This window comes from Pseudorca crassidens, chromosome 7, assembly GCF_039906515.1.
Source record: "Pseudorca crassidens isolate mPseCra1 chromosome 7, mPseCra1.hap1, whole genome shotgun sequence".
NCBI lineage: Eukaryota > Metazoa > Chordata > Mammalia > Artiodactyla > Delphinidae > Pseudorca > Pseudorca crassidens.
The window spans coordinates 67,904,969-67,919,485 of record NC_090302.1 but is presented as its reverse complement, the minus strand read 5'-3'; the positions used below and the strand labels follow the sequence as shown (position 1 = coordinate 67,919,485).

The window sequence follows — 14,517 nt, the reverse complement described above, 5'->3', positions numbered from 1 at the left end:
TTGGCTGTGTGAACACAGCCTGAACGGGGCTAGTGCACCACAACTAGCTGGGAGGGAGTCCGGGAAAAGGTTTGGAGCTGCCAAAGAGACAAGAGACTTTTTCTTCCCTCTTTGTTTCACGGTGCGGGAGGAGAGGGGATTAAGAGCGCAGCCTAGCTCCAGAGACGGGCGCAAGCCTCGGCTAACAGCGCGGACCCCAGAGATGAGCATGAGATGCTAAGACTGCTGCTGCCGCCACCAAGAAGCCTGTGTGCAAGCACAGGTCACTATCCACACCTCCCCTCCTGGGAGCCCGTGCAGCCCGCCACTGCCAGGGTCCCGTGATCCAGGGACAACTTCCCCGGGAGAACACACGGCGCGCCTCAGGCTGGTGCAACGTCACACTGGCCTCTGACACCGCAGCCTCACCCCGCATCCGTACCCCACCCTCCCCCCGGCCTGAGTGAGCCAGAGCCCCTGAATCAGCTGCTTCTTTAACCCCGTCCTGTCTGAGCAACGAACAGACCTCCACGCAGAGGCAGGGCCAAACCCAAAGCTGAACCCCAGGAGCTCTGCGAACAAAGAAGAGAAAGGGAAATCTCTCCCAGCAGCCTGAGGAGCAGCAGATTAAGTCTCCACAATCAACTTGATGTACCCTGCATCTCTGGAGTACCTAGACAGACAACGAATCATCCCAAATTGAGGCAGTGGTCTTTGGGAGCAACGATATATATTTTTTTTTCCCTTTTTCTCTTTTTGTGAGTGTGTATATTTATCCTTCTGTGTGTGATTTTGTCTGTATGGCTTTGCTTTTACCATTTGTCCTAGGGCTCTGTCTATATATATATATATTTTTTAGTATAGTTTTTAGCGCTTGTTATCATTGGTGGATTTATTTTTTTGGTTTGGTTGCTCTCTTCTTTCTTTCTTTCTTTTTTTTTATTACTACGAACACCCCACTTGCACTAATGGACAGATCATCCAAAATGAAAACAAATAAGGAAACACAAGCTTTAAATGACACATTAAACAAGATGGACTTAACTGATATTTATAGGACATTCCATCCAAAACCAGCAGAACACAATTACTTCTCAAGTGCTCATGGAACATTCTCCAGGATAGATCATATCTTGGGTCACAAATCAAGCCCTGGTAAATTTAAGAAAATTGAAATCATATCAAATATCTTTTTGACCAGAATGCTATTATACTAGATATCCATTACAGGAAAAAAACTATAAAAAAATACAAACACATGGAGGCTGAACAATATGCTACTAAATAACCAAGAGATCACTGAAGAAATCAAAGAGGAAATAAAAAAATACATAGAAACAAAAAACAATGAAAACATGACAACCCAAAACCAATGGGATGCAGCAAAAGCAGGTCTAAGAGGGAAGTTTACAGCTATACAATCCTACCTCAAGAAACAAGAAACATCTCAAATAGACAACCTAACCTTACACCTAAAGCAATTAGAGGAAGAAGAACAAAACCCCCCCAAAGTTAGCAGAAGGAATGACATCATAAAGATCAGGTCAGAAATAAATGAAAAAGAAATGAAGGAAATGATAGCAAAGATCAATAAAACTAAAAGCTGGTTCTTTGAGAAGATAAACAAAATTGATAAACCATTAGCCAGACTCATCAGGAAAAAAAGGGAGAAGACTCAAATCAATAGAATTAGAAATGAAAAAGGAGAAGTAAAAACTGACACTGCAGAAATACAAAGGATCATGAGAGATTACTATAATCAACTATATGCCAATAAAGTGGACAACCTGGAAGAAATGGAAAATTCTTAGAAAAGCACAACCTTTCAAGATTGAACCAGGAGGAAATAGAAAATATAAACAGACCAATCACAAGCACTGAAATTGAGACTGTGATTAAAAATCTTCCAACAAACAAGAGCCCAGGACCAGATGGCTTCACAGGTGAATTCTATCAAACATTTAGAGAAGAACTAACACGTATCCTTCTCAAACTCTTCCAAAATATAGCAGAGGGAGGAACACTCCCAAACTCTCTCTACAAGGCCACCATCACCCCGGTACCAAAACCAGACAAAGATGTCACAAAGAAAGAAAACTACAGGCCAATATCACTGATGACCAGAGATGCAAAAATCCTCAACAAAATACTAGCAAACAGAATCCAACAGCACATTAAAAGGATCATACACCGTGATCAAGCGGGGTTTATCCCAGGAATGCAAGGATTCTTCAATATATGCAAATCAATGTGATAAACCATAATAACAAATTGAAGGATAAAAACCATATGATCATCTCAATAGATGCAGAAAAAGCTTTCAACAAAATCCAACACCCATTTATGATAAAAACCCTCCAGGAAGTAGGCATAAAGGGAACTTCCCTCAACATAATAAAGGCCATATATGACAAACCCACAGCCAATATCGTTCTCAATAGTGAAAAACTGAAACCATTTCCACTAAGAGAAGGAACAAGACAAGGTTGTCCACTCTCACCACTATTATTCAACATAGTTCTGGAAGTTTCAGTCATGGCAATAAGAGAAGAAAAAGAAATAAAAGGAATCCAAATTGGAAAAGAAGTAAAGCTGTCACTGTTTGCAGATGACATGGTACTATACATAGAGAATCCTAAAGACGCTACCAGAAAACTATAGAGCTAATCAATGAATCTGGTAAAGTAGCAGGATACAAAATTAATGCACAAAATCTCCTGCATTCCTATAAACTAATGACGAAAAATCTGAAAGAGAAATTAAGGAAACACTCCCATTTACCATCACAACAAAAAGAATAAAATACCTAGGAATAAACTTACCCAAGGAGACAAAAGACCTGTGTGCAGAAAACTATAAGACAGTGATGAAAGAAATTAAAGATGATACAAACAGATGGAGAGATATACCATGTTCTTGGATTGGAAGAATCAACATTGTGAAAATGACTATACTACCCAAAGCAATCTATAGATTCAATGTCATTCTTATCAAACTAACAATGGCATTTTTCACAGACTAGGACAAAAAATTTTACAATTTGTAAGGAAACACAAAAGACCCTGAAGAGCCAAAGCAATCTTGAGAAAGAAAAGTGGAGCTGGAAGAATCAGGCTCCCTGACTTCAGACTATACTACAAAGCTACAGTAATCAAGACAGTATGGTACTGGAACAAAAAGAGAAATATAGATCAATGGAACAGGATAGAAAGCCCAGAGATAAACCCACACACACATGGTCTCCTTATTTTTGATAAAGGAGGCAAGACCATACAATGGGGAAAAGACAGTCTCTTCAATAAGTGGTGCTGGGAAAACTGGAAAGCTACATGTAAAAGAATGAAATTAGACCACTCCTAACACCATACACAAAAGTAAACTCAAAATGGGGCTTCCCTGGTGGCGCAGTGGTTGAGAATCCACCTGCCGATGCAGGGGACACGGGTTCGTGCCCCGGTCCGGGAAGATCCCACATGCTGCAGAGCAGCTGGGCATGTGAGACATGGCCGCTAAGCCTGTGTGTCCAGAGCCTGTGCTCTGCAATGGGAGAGGCCACAACAGTGAGAGGCCCGCGTACAGCAAAAAAAAAAAAAAAAAAAAAGTAAACTTAAAATGGATTAAAGACCTAAATGTATGGCCAGACACTATAAAGCTCTTAGAGGAAAACATAGGCAGAACACTCTATGACATAAATCACAACAAGATCCTTCTTGACCCACCGCCTAGAGAAATGGAAATAAAAACAAAAATAAACAAATGGGACCTAGTGAAACTTAAAAGCTTTTGCATAGCAAAAGAAACCATAAACGAGAAGACAACCCTCAGAATGGGAGAAAATATTTGCAAATGAAGCAACTGACAAAGGGTTAATCTCCAAAATTTACAAGCAGTTCATGAAGCTCAATATCAAAAAAACAAACAACCCAATCCAAAAATGGGCAGAAGACCTAAACAGACATTTCTCCAAAGAAGATATACAGACTGCCAACAAACACATGAAAGAATGCTCAACATTACTAATCATTAGAGAAATGCAAATCAAAACTACAATGAGGTATCACCTCACACTAGTCAGAATGGCCATCATCAAAAATTCTACAAACAATAAACGCTGAAGAGGGTGTGGAGAAAAGGGAACCCTCTTGCACTGTTGGTGGGAATGTGAACTGATACAGCCACTATGGAGACAGTATGGAGGTTCCTTAAAAAACTAAAAATAGAACTACCATATGACCCAGCAATCCCACTACTGGGCATATACCCTTAGAAAACCATAATTCAAGAAGAGTCATGTACCACAATGTTCACTGCAGCTGTATTTACAATAGCCAGGACATGGAAGCAACCTAAGTGTCCATCGACAGATGAATGGATAAAGAAGATGTGGCACATATATACAATGGAATATTACTCAGCCATAACAAGAAACAAAATTGAGTTATTTGTAGTGAGGTGGATGGACCTAGAGTCTGTCATACAGAGTGAAGTAAGTCAGAAAGAGAAAAACAAACACCGTATGCTAACACATATATATGGAATCTAAAATAAAAATGGTTCTGATGAACCTAGGTGCAGGACAGGAATAAAGACGCAGACGTAGAGAATGGACTTGAGGACACGCGGAGGGGGAAGGGGAAGCTGGGACGAAGTGAGAGAGTGGTATGGACATATATACACTACCAAATGTAAAATAGATAGCTAGTGGGAAGCAGCCACATAGCACAAGGAGATCAGCCTGGTGCTTTGTGACCACCTAGGGGGGTGGGATAGGGAGGGAGATGCAAGAGGGAGGACATATGGGGATGTATGTATATGTATGGCTGATTCACTTTGTTATAAAGCAGAAAGTAACACACCACTGTAGAGCAATTATAGTCCAATAAAGATGTTAAAAAAAACCCCCAAAAACTACTCTGTATAAAACAAATAAGCTACAAAGATATACTGTACAGCACAGAGAAAATAGCCATACAGAGAATATAGTTTATAATAATTTTAGATGGAATATAACCTATAAAAATTTAATCAGTATGTCATACACCTGAAACGAATATAATGTTGTAAATCAACTAAACTTCAATTAAAAAAATTCTATGTCAAATAAATGCAAAAATACCTGAATATGTATTGTATCTTATCAATAAAATAGGATACTTATAAAAAATTAACAAGGAACCTTTCCAGGCAACTCATAAATGAATATAAATGACTGATAAGCATTAAAAACAAAATTACTGAAAATCATAATCGAAGGAATAAAAATAACAAATGATACCATTTTTTTGTATTATATTTTATCCTATTGTATATTCACCTATTAAAATGGTAAATATAGTAACACTTGGCCATACCTAGTACTGATAATATTTGTGGGAAATGGGAATTCTCATCTTGTGCTGATGGATACATACATGGGTAAAACTTGTTTGGAGGGCAATTTGACGACATACAGCAAAAATCGAAAATATACAAACTTTTGGACACAATAATTCCACTTCTAGAAATTGATTCTAAGTAAACAGGGATGTACACAAGGGTAGAGGAATTAGAATATTCATCATGTTTTTATTTTTTTAAATTACTTTTTATTGGAGTATAGTTGATTTACAATGTTGTGTTAGTTTCTGCTGTACAGCAAAGTGAATCAGTTATACATACACATATATCCACTCTTTTTTAGATTCTTTTCCATATAGGTCATTACAGAGTATTGAGTATCTATGCTTTTATATTAGCAAGAGATTGCATAAATTTAAATGTTCGACATTAGAGAATTGGTTAAATAAGATATGATACCTCCTACTCATGCAGGCATCAAAAATAAAACTGTAGAAAAATATTTAGAGACATGGAAAGATGAGTCTTATGTACCATTAAGTGAAAAAAGTTACAAGCAGTACTTAGAGTATGATCTCATTTTAGTTAGAAAAATATATAATGTATATATTAATGGCTAGGAAAAAGATATTTGTGCTGGTTACCTCTGGGCCAGGTAATTATAGACCATTTTCATTTCTTCTTTTTGCTTCTATTTTTAATTGCTCTGCAATGCAGATGCATTGCTCTTATAATAAAAACTCCAATAAAACTTATTTTTCAAAAAATATCAATGCTAATGCCCTATAAATGGTGCTGTGAGAAATATCCGTGTTGGGCCTTAGTGGCCAAAAGAAATATTTGACAGAAGGCTGCAAATGGGTTTAGGTGCTGTGGGGAGACCTGAGATGCTGCTGCCCTGAAAATGGAACCCTGCAGGGTACTGCTTGGCCTTGGAACACCAAAGGTGGTGGCATGGGCGCTGGCCTTGCCCTCCAGAGCAGATGGCGCAGTTTAGGCCTCGCCGCACAAAGAACAACCGGAAAACAAGGACAAAAAAATTAGCATCTGCCTTGCCCGGGACAAGGGATTCAATTAGGCTGGGTCAACTCTGCATGCATGAGCCTCTACTGGGCATTTTCCATGTCTATGTCATATAGCAAAGAGTGTGAGAGCAGCAAGGGACTCACTCACTTGTCCCAAGTCTTCATTTACAGTTATGGAAAGTGAGGCTCAGATGAAGCCCATGCACGTGTCACTCAATCAACATTCCTTCTTGAAAGCTGTAACAGTGGCTTGAAGTGAAAACAATGCTAGACTGTCTGAAAACTAAAACAGCCATTTCTTGGTAGACTCACCTACTGGGATTCTCAACACTCAACCTTTGTGGAGAAGAGTTGGTGCTGACATACGGCTTTAAAAACCCCAAATCTCCCTTCTCCCCTTCCTCCCATGAAAACACGAGAATCAAGGCCCATGAGTTACTGTCCCTGTGCCACAGAACCGTGGAGCTCTTTGAATCTGTTGTAACCAAGTAGCCTTGTAGATGGGAGAAATACATACACATGAATCTCAACATTTACTGGCTACAATGGGGCTGGCAAATGGCTTTCATCCTATATATCAATGGCCAACATGCTTGGTCGGAATGTTAAAATGAATTCCAGTAGCTCCTTGTTGGTTATCTATTTTTTATATAGTAGCGTATATATATTTTTTATTTATTTTTTTATTGGGGTATAGTTGTTTTAGGGAACTATACTCAATATCTTGCAATAACCTATAATGGAAAAGAATGTAGAAAAATACATATATTTTTATATATATGTATAACTGAATCACTTTGCTGTATACCTGAAACTAACACAACACTGTAAATCAACTATATTTCAATAAAAATTTTTTTAAAACACACACAGACACACACACACACACACACCACATCAAAGGGTTAAAAAAAAAATGAATTTCAAGGCAGAGCCTGGGCTGAGTGTCATGATTGATTAGGGGTGTCTTGGCTGTGGAAGGGGTGATTAACAAATATCTTTGCCATATATTTCCATCCTGATCTAGAACATTTGTTACCCTCAGCACAGTGTTTCTTCATTCAATCTCTCTCACTATTGATTACTCACTCTTATGGAATGTCAGATTAATGCTTTCATATATTACTTGAACTACATCATCCTCCTACTTAAAAACCCTCTAAAGATACCTCCCCATTTCCCACATAGCAAAGCTACCCCCATACCTAATAATCAAGGTCCTCCACAATTTGATGCTGTTTACCATTCTGAGACCTAAGCAACCCTCCACAGAATCTCCTCTCTGGCCTCTGGCTTGTTTCTTGTACCCAGAGCGCATACTCTGGTCTGAAAGGGCCACCAGCAGGAGCCAGGGAGCTGGTCCAAAGGGGAGCAAATGGACTAACGGATCAGGATGAATCACTAGCCAGGGAGGCCCCAGATGCAGGGAGGCTGTTAGAATGCTTCCGGTAAGGGTTGGAGTCACATCTGAGTGGACAAGCTCTGGCTGAGGCTCGCTCCTTGTGAAGGCCTAGTTTCTATCCCAGCCCAGCTGCCTGTCATCCGTTTTAAAGCAGCGGGGTCTTACAGCTGTTTCTGAACAGACACCTGATGCACATCTCACACGTTTTCACCTCCTCCGGGCTCCTGGCATCTTCCTCACCTCGAGGGCCTGTTTCCTTTACTTTGTGCCTATTTGAATCCCCACCCCCCATCCTTCAGCGCTCAGCATCAAAGCATAACAATGAGGCTCTGGTCTGTCTCCAGTGACCTACTTCTCAGAGACCTGATACTTGACACCATTCCCTAATTCATCTCCACGTTTCCACATGGATCTCTCCTAGCTCAGTGGTGTTGGCAAGACGCTGACATTCACCACTAGAGTCCGTTTTGCCCATGCAGTTACATTCAGGGACTTTATGCATACTGCCTCCGTGGTCTACTCAGGTGGAGCGGTCTGGATGTGAACTAGGGCATTAAGGTGTCTCTTAACTGTTAGATTTAAATACCAGTCTAAGGTACCAAAGCACTATAAACTAGGAATGGAATGCAGCAGCATAAAGCACAATAAATTCTTATTGCCCATGGTTAAAATAAGACAAAATATTATTCCAGAATAAGGGAGAAAGAAAGTAAAGCTATCATGGGAAACATGAGCAGGTCGACTTTTCCAGCACGCTGAATGGCACCTGAGTGACCCAAGAGTCATTGAACTTGAAAATAAACAAGTGCTGCACACCCTGCTAGTGACTGGACGATAAGTTACGACAATCTCTCATAGTGATGGGCCTAAAAAAAAAAGTTTACAATGCACATGTTTAATTTGGAATAAATTTACCCTTTATATGCCAAAACAAACAAAAAAAAGAAGTTTAAACTTCTGTGAATTCTGATCAACGTGACGTGCAAAAACTCAATGCCAAGTTTGTTACCAAAAACAGCGCTACTCGTTACTGTATCTGTGTTTTATTTTTACCCAGATCAGAAACAGAGAAATCAGAAGCTTTTTCCATAGGCCTGTATGCATTCTTTGCTAATTTCAGATGTTAACAAAAACTGAAGGTAATCTTTCTGTGCTAGAACCCTAAAGATACCAAGCCCTGGGGCCGTATTGTTAAGTTATGACCAGTATGACTGAGAACCCATTGGCTTCCTGTCCTCTGCACGTGGGCGAGGGGAAGAGTAGAGGAAATTTCAACACTGAGCCAAGGACATAATTCTAGCTACCGTGACCAACATTTGGGGCCACAAACAGTGAGCATGAAGATTTTCTCCATTTTGTAGGCCTGTTTTTCCCAGGCCTTTGAGGGCAGAGGACTTCTTCTCCACCTTGACCATCTCCAGAGGGCATGCTGGGAATGTAGAGGTTGCTCTGGCATCTCCACGATTCTGGGGTGAGGGGCCCAGGATGCGGATGCCCTTGAACAACTCTCTGCTACAAGAGGGTGCCAGCCACATGGGCAATAACTTGGTGGAGGTTACCAATGACAGACGCCAGGGAAGTTGTACCTGGTGGAGTTACTTAAACACTTGCCTTGAGGGGCCTCTCTGGGTTGGTTTTACGCCCCACCTACTGAAGGAGGTTTAAATAGATGGCCTGGCTTTTGGGAGGTACTGATATTGCAGTTTTCTCCTTGAAGGCTAGTTATAGCTCTAATTTAGGTAAGAAGAGGTAATGGAGGAGTACTGGGATACAGTTGGCAAGGGGTGAGGAGATATAGGAGCTGTTCTGCACTGCTGTATCTTTCTCCAAATTCAGCGCCATCAATCTGACTGAGAGAATCCGGACTGTGGCATCAGCCCAAGAGGATTTAGAAAGGAGCCCCATTAGACTCTGGACAAGCTCAGGTCCAGACTAAGAACTTCAGTCACCTCATATGGAAAGTCAGCCAAGTTTCCACTGGTGAGTCTGGATTCTGTAGGCAATTTAGTGATTTCCTGTTGGCCACCCCCGACTGCTGCTTCCCTCCCACCTGCAAGTAGTCACCCACCCATAAATCCTGTCCAGCCCTGGATCTCTGCCCAATGTTCCAGAGGGCCGGACTCACCGAGGAGAGCGGAATTCCCAGGATCCAGGCCCAGCTGTGTTCCCAGCGGAGACGTCAGCACCGAAGGAAGGTTCGGTCCAGTGGCTGAGAGCAGGGCCCTGATGTCGTCCAACTGCGTGGGGACGTGGGGGGGATCTGTGAGAAGGCAGATGGTGCATCAGGCAGGTTAAAGCATAAAGTCTGTGTTAAGGGGAGAGGGAGAGGCGGCCATGCACGTAAGTGTGTCTGTGTGTAAGGCAGGCGTTACTATTGTTATCTTTAACACCATTTTTCCTATAGAGAAGGTGTTCCCATCAAGGTGAGTCTGAATTTTAAATATAATATTTGATGCCTGAAACTGTAAGGTCGGTAATAAGAATCGGGCATGTTGATTTCCGGAGTTCCTTACTGTATGCCACTCTACCCCACAGTACCACTGGGGACTCTGTAAACGCATAGTTAAATGAAACTACATTATAAAGGCACTTTAAAAAAGCCAGTGCTTCTTCAGCATTTACTAGATGCCAAGTCCTCTGCTAAAATATTTTTCATTTAACTCCTATAACAACCTTTAGAGGGCGGTACTTTGTTATTGTCCCCACAGACTGGGATACACCACAGGAATTTCTTATGGCGAAGGATCCTGTGAGTGGCTTTTTTCTAGGAAGAAAAGGGTCCAATTGTGAGGCTGGGAATTTGCTTTGTGATCTGGATTTTTATGCCCAAGTAGGATCAGAGAAGCAGGAGAGGGATGATTTATTGTTCAAAATCTTATAAGGAGTCACGGCTGACATCATCAGGAATCACAGTTAACCAGAGATAAAAGTGACAAAAAGGGAAGTACAGTGGCTTGCTTATTATTTCCACTGAACAAATAGAGGCAAGCACCTGCTGAACCTAGTGGTAGGATGATCCCAGATTCTCCTGGGAAAGAAGCAGAATTCTGTTCCCCTTCTTCTTTCCTCTCCTGTAGCCCTGCGTCACACTCCAAGGCCAACCCCACCTTTTACTCTAGAGCACTTGTTGGAGTGGAAAGAGAAGCAGGAGGGTTGCCCTTGTAATTGATGGTCATTTCAACAGTGTTCAGTGAGGGCCTACTGTGTGCTTGTCACCCTGTTCAGTACTTTTTAGGGATGGCAAATAAACAAGTCACAGTGGTGCCTGAGTCTACTTCAGAAACATGCCTTCTGTCTACTGTGCCTTTGACTGCAAAAGACCATCACATACAGAAAACGGTGATGAGTTTATATATTTATATATATAAATTAAAAATTTTAAAGACATTCTATATATATTCTATATAATTTAAAAATATTCTTTATATGGTATAGGGTAAAAACATCGTGATTGGATTCAGGAACTCAATTTGTGCTGTGGCTCTTTCATTCACTAACTTGGGCAAGTCACTTAATCCCTCTAAGCCTTAGTTTCTTCAACTATAAAATGATGAAAAACCTCATCATTTCCAAGGTCTCTTTCTACTCTGATATACCAGCATTTTAGGAACTGATAGTGACAGTTTATTCAAACCTAGACTCTTTCCCTCCCATCCTTTTTAATATTCCCACAAAAATATTGAAATTGAATATTGAGGGAAATGGAGTTCCCTCAAGAGTACTGAAATTGAATAGTCCTTCAAGAATATTAAAATTCAAGAAGTCTTTGCTTATTTATTAAGAGCCAAAAGGGGAGGTTATGTCCCATCTTTAAAACCATCGATCTTTCGGGGCCAAATGTCACACCCTCCTAGTGTCCTTACAGCTTCTGTCTTAATTTACTTCTTCAGGGCATGTCCAGCTGATCTTCTGAGGGAAACTGTAAATTCCCCAAGGACAGAGGTCACTGCTTTTATTTATCCTAAAGCTCTACATGGGACTCCGAGGCAACACTTAATGAATAGTCATCCCACTTAATGAATAGTTATACGAACTCATGAGTGAAAGTCCGCCTCATGACACTTCAAGTCTCCACATTACAGGTTAAGTCACAGGCCTTGGCATGAAACCTCAGCTTTACACATGAAATCCCTCATTTAAAAATTAAGTCACATTTTGGGCTGATTAAAAAAGAGAGAAACACTACTTCTATGTCCATTAAGTACCTAAAGAAAGTAACAAATTTTGATGAATAAACCAAGACTTCTGATTGCAGAAAGCCCTAAAATTAAGAATCTAACTAGTGATTTTTTTTCCCATCCAGTTTGATTAAAATGGGAAGACGTCATGTTCTTCAAACTGCACGTTCACGGTCACACTGCATTAGCATTGGAATGCTGCAGATCTGGCTCCCAGACCGTACACACTTCACTGGTGGAGCTACGGTAGCAGCTACACCTCCCATGCTTTCAGCTCTGTTAGCAGAGGCGACAAGGAAGGGTTATTAGGGAGGAAAAGCCCACAGTAAGCTCCACAACTCAGTGTGGGGCAAGAGTCTCTAGGCCCCAGGCTCCAGACGAGCAGCTCAGCCAGATGAAATCCAACACAAAACAAATCACATCCTTCGCGGAGCTGATTTTCTGCGGCTTCCTAAGATAACTGGAGGTTTATGCAGCCACCGTTGAGATGAAAACCCATGTGGGCATCTCTGAAATTTGAGTGGGCAGGGGTAGACCCTGTGCTTTGGTATATCATCAGTTTGGGGTGTGAAAATATAAAGTTTACTTCTTTTTCCCCGCGGAAGCCCATAATGTATGTATGCGTATGTATGCGTGGTGTGTAATTATTCATATTTCTCACATTTTCCTTTTTTTTCCCCTAAGAGTGATGGCTTTCTCTTCCTGAGATAGCCAGCACACGTGCTCGAATAATTGCCTTTTAAAAAAAGTAAGACAAAAACAAGCTTCTTTATCCTATCCCACCAGTTCCCAGACTCTGTGGGGAAGAGAAGCAGAGAGTCCTAATCCAGGGGACAAAAGGGTTGTAGCTTGCACGTGGCTGAGTCCAGCCCTGGGCATCAATGAGTGTTGATGGTGTCTCAGCAATTGTTGTTATTTTTAAATAACTATTTTATGCCAGGAACTGTGTTAGACTCTTTAATCAGAGGTCCTTATGTTTGGGGGTGCTGTAGTCTGAATGTTTGCATCCCCCAAATTCATACGTTGAAATCCTAACTCCTTCAAGGTGATGATATTAGGAGGTAGGGACTTTGGGAGATGATTAGGTCATGAAGGTGGAGCCCTCCTGGTTGGGATTAGTGTCCTCAACACAGAGACCCCTGAGAGCTGGCTCATCCCTTCAGCCACATGAGGGCACAGTAAGAAGCCATTATTCTGCATCCACATAGAGGGCCTTCACCAGAGCCCGACCATGAGGGCACCTGGATTCTGAACTTCCAGTCTCTAGGAGTGTGAGAAACAATCTTCTGTTGCTTATAAGCCACCCAATCTGTGGCTATTTTGCTGTAGCAGCCGGAACGGACAAAGACAGGGGGTGTACACGTGTGGACTTCAGGTGGACTAGACTATGAACTTCCTGAAATTTTACAAAAAATTTTGCATTTATGAATTTTTCTCGACAAGGTAATCTATCGTTTTCGTCTGATTCTCCAAGAAGTCCTTAACATAGAAGGAGTTAAGAGCGACTGCTGTACTTCTGTTACCTCTGTTTGCCAACCCCTACCCAAATATGGGCAATCTTGCTCCATAAGTTTCTACACAGAGACTAGCATCTATGGCTTAGCAAGGTTAAGTGACCTGCCCAGGTTACACAGTGAGTCAGCAGTAGAGCTAGGGTTCTAACTGACATCTGCGTGGCTTGCTTGGCCCCAAGGTCTGTGTTCTTTCTACTGGGAGGCCCTAAGGTGGGGAGAAGGGAAGGGATATTGATTTTACCTTTATGCACTTAATTGGATCAGGGACAGGAGGAGGTAGAGGGTGGGTTAGACAGTCACCCCCAGTGGGGTCCACAGGGGGCAGCCGGCCTCGAGGTGTTTACCTAGGATCAGTAGCTGGGTGTTCTCAATCAGCTCCCCGTGCAGATTGGCCGCCCTGCAGGAGTACAGGCCCTGATCCGAGGAGGACACGGCTGTAAGCAGCAAGGAGCCCTCGTGCAGATGGTGAGGGGCACCCAGTTTGCTTTTATTCCTGAACCAAGTGACTTCGGCTTCAGGCACACCTAGGAGGAAAAAAAATAAACTCATCAGCCAACACATTCAGGTGACCCTGGAGGCATTTATAGCCTCTTGCCAGGGCCCCGCCCAGGGCTGCTCTGCAGGAAGCATGTGCCTGGGCGTCTTCTACTCCCCTTCAGCCAAACTAAATAATGCTTCTGACCTCTCAGCTGTCTTGAGATCTTTTGCCTTTTAAACCTTACACTGATGAGGCAGGAAGAGAGAGGCCGGTTCAAGAAGAGGAAGGAGGCAGCTGAGAAAAGGGCACTTGCCAGGGTGGAAGGAGTGAACCCAAATTCTTTGGAGAAAACACCTCAGAACCGAATGTATACACCAGTGCAAATGAATGACTGACAACTACATGAAACAAACCTAACGTTAAATAAGAAAAACCAGGCATGAAAGAGCACACACAGTACACAGTATGATGTTGTTTCTGAAAGTAGAAAACAAAAATTGGTAACATCAGTACTCTGTTGTCAGCAGTCAGAGTGGGGGGTTCCTCTGAGACTGGGATGGACTGGGAGGGGCTGTGACTGAGAGTGGGGACAGGAGCTTGGTTG

The 14,517-nt window shown here is 41.9% G+C and overlaps 1 protein-coding gene across 3 annotated transcripts in view; it reads right to left on the bottom strand.

Annotated features, from left to right (window-relative positions):
• ADAMTSL1 (ADAMTS like 1) overlaps positions 1 to 14,517 on the bottom strand; it is a 470,685-nt gene that overhangs the window by 83,337 nt on the left and 372,831 nt on the right. For all 3 annotated transcript variants that reach the window (XM_067744472.1, XM_067744473.1, XM_067744474.1), the window contains 2 exons: positions 13,780 to 13,959; positions 9,869 to 10,003 (listed from right to left, as the gene is read on the bottom strand). In XM_067744472.1, the coding sequence (XP_067600573.1) occupies positions 9,869 to 10,003; positions 13,780 to 13,959 (315 nt within the window). The remainder of the gene's footprint in view (positions 1 to 9,868; positions 10,004 to 13,779; positions 13,960 to 14,517) is intronic.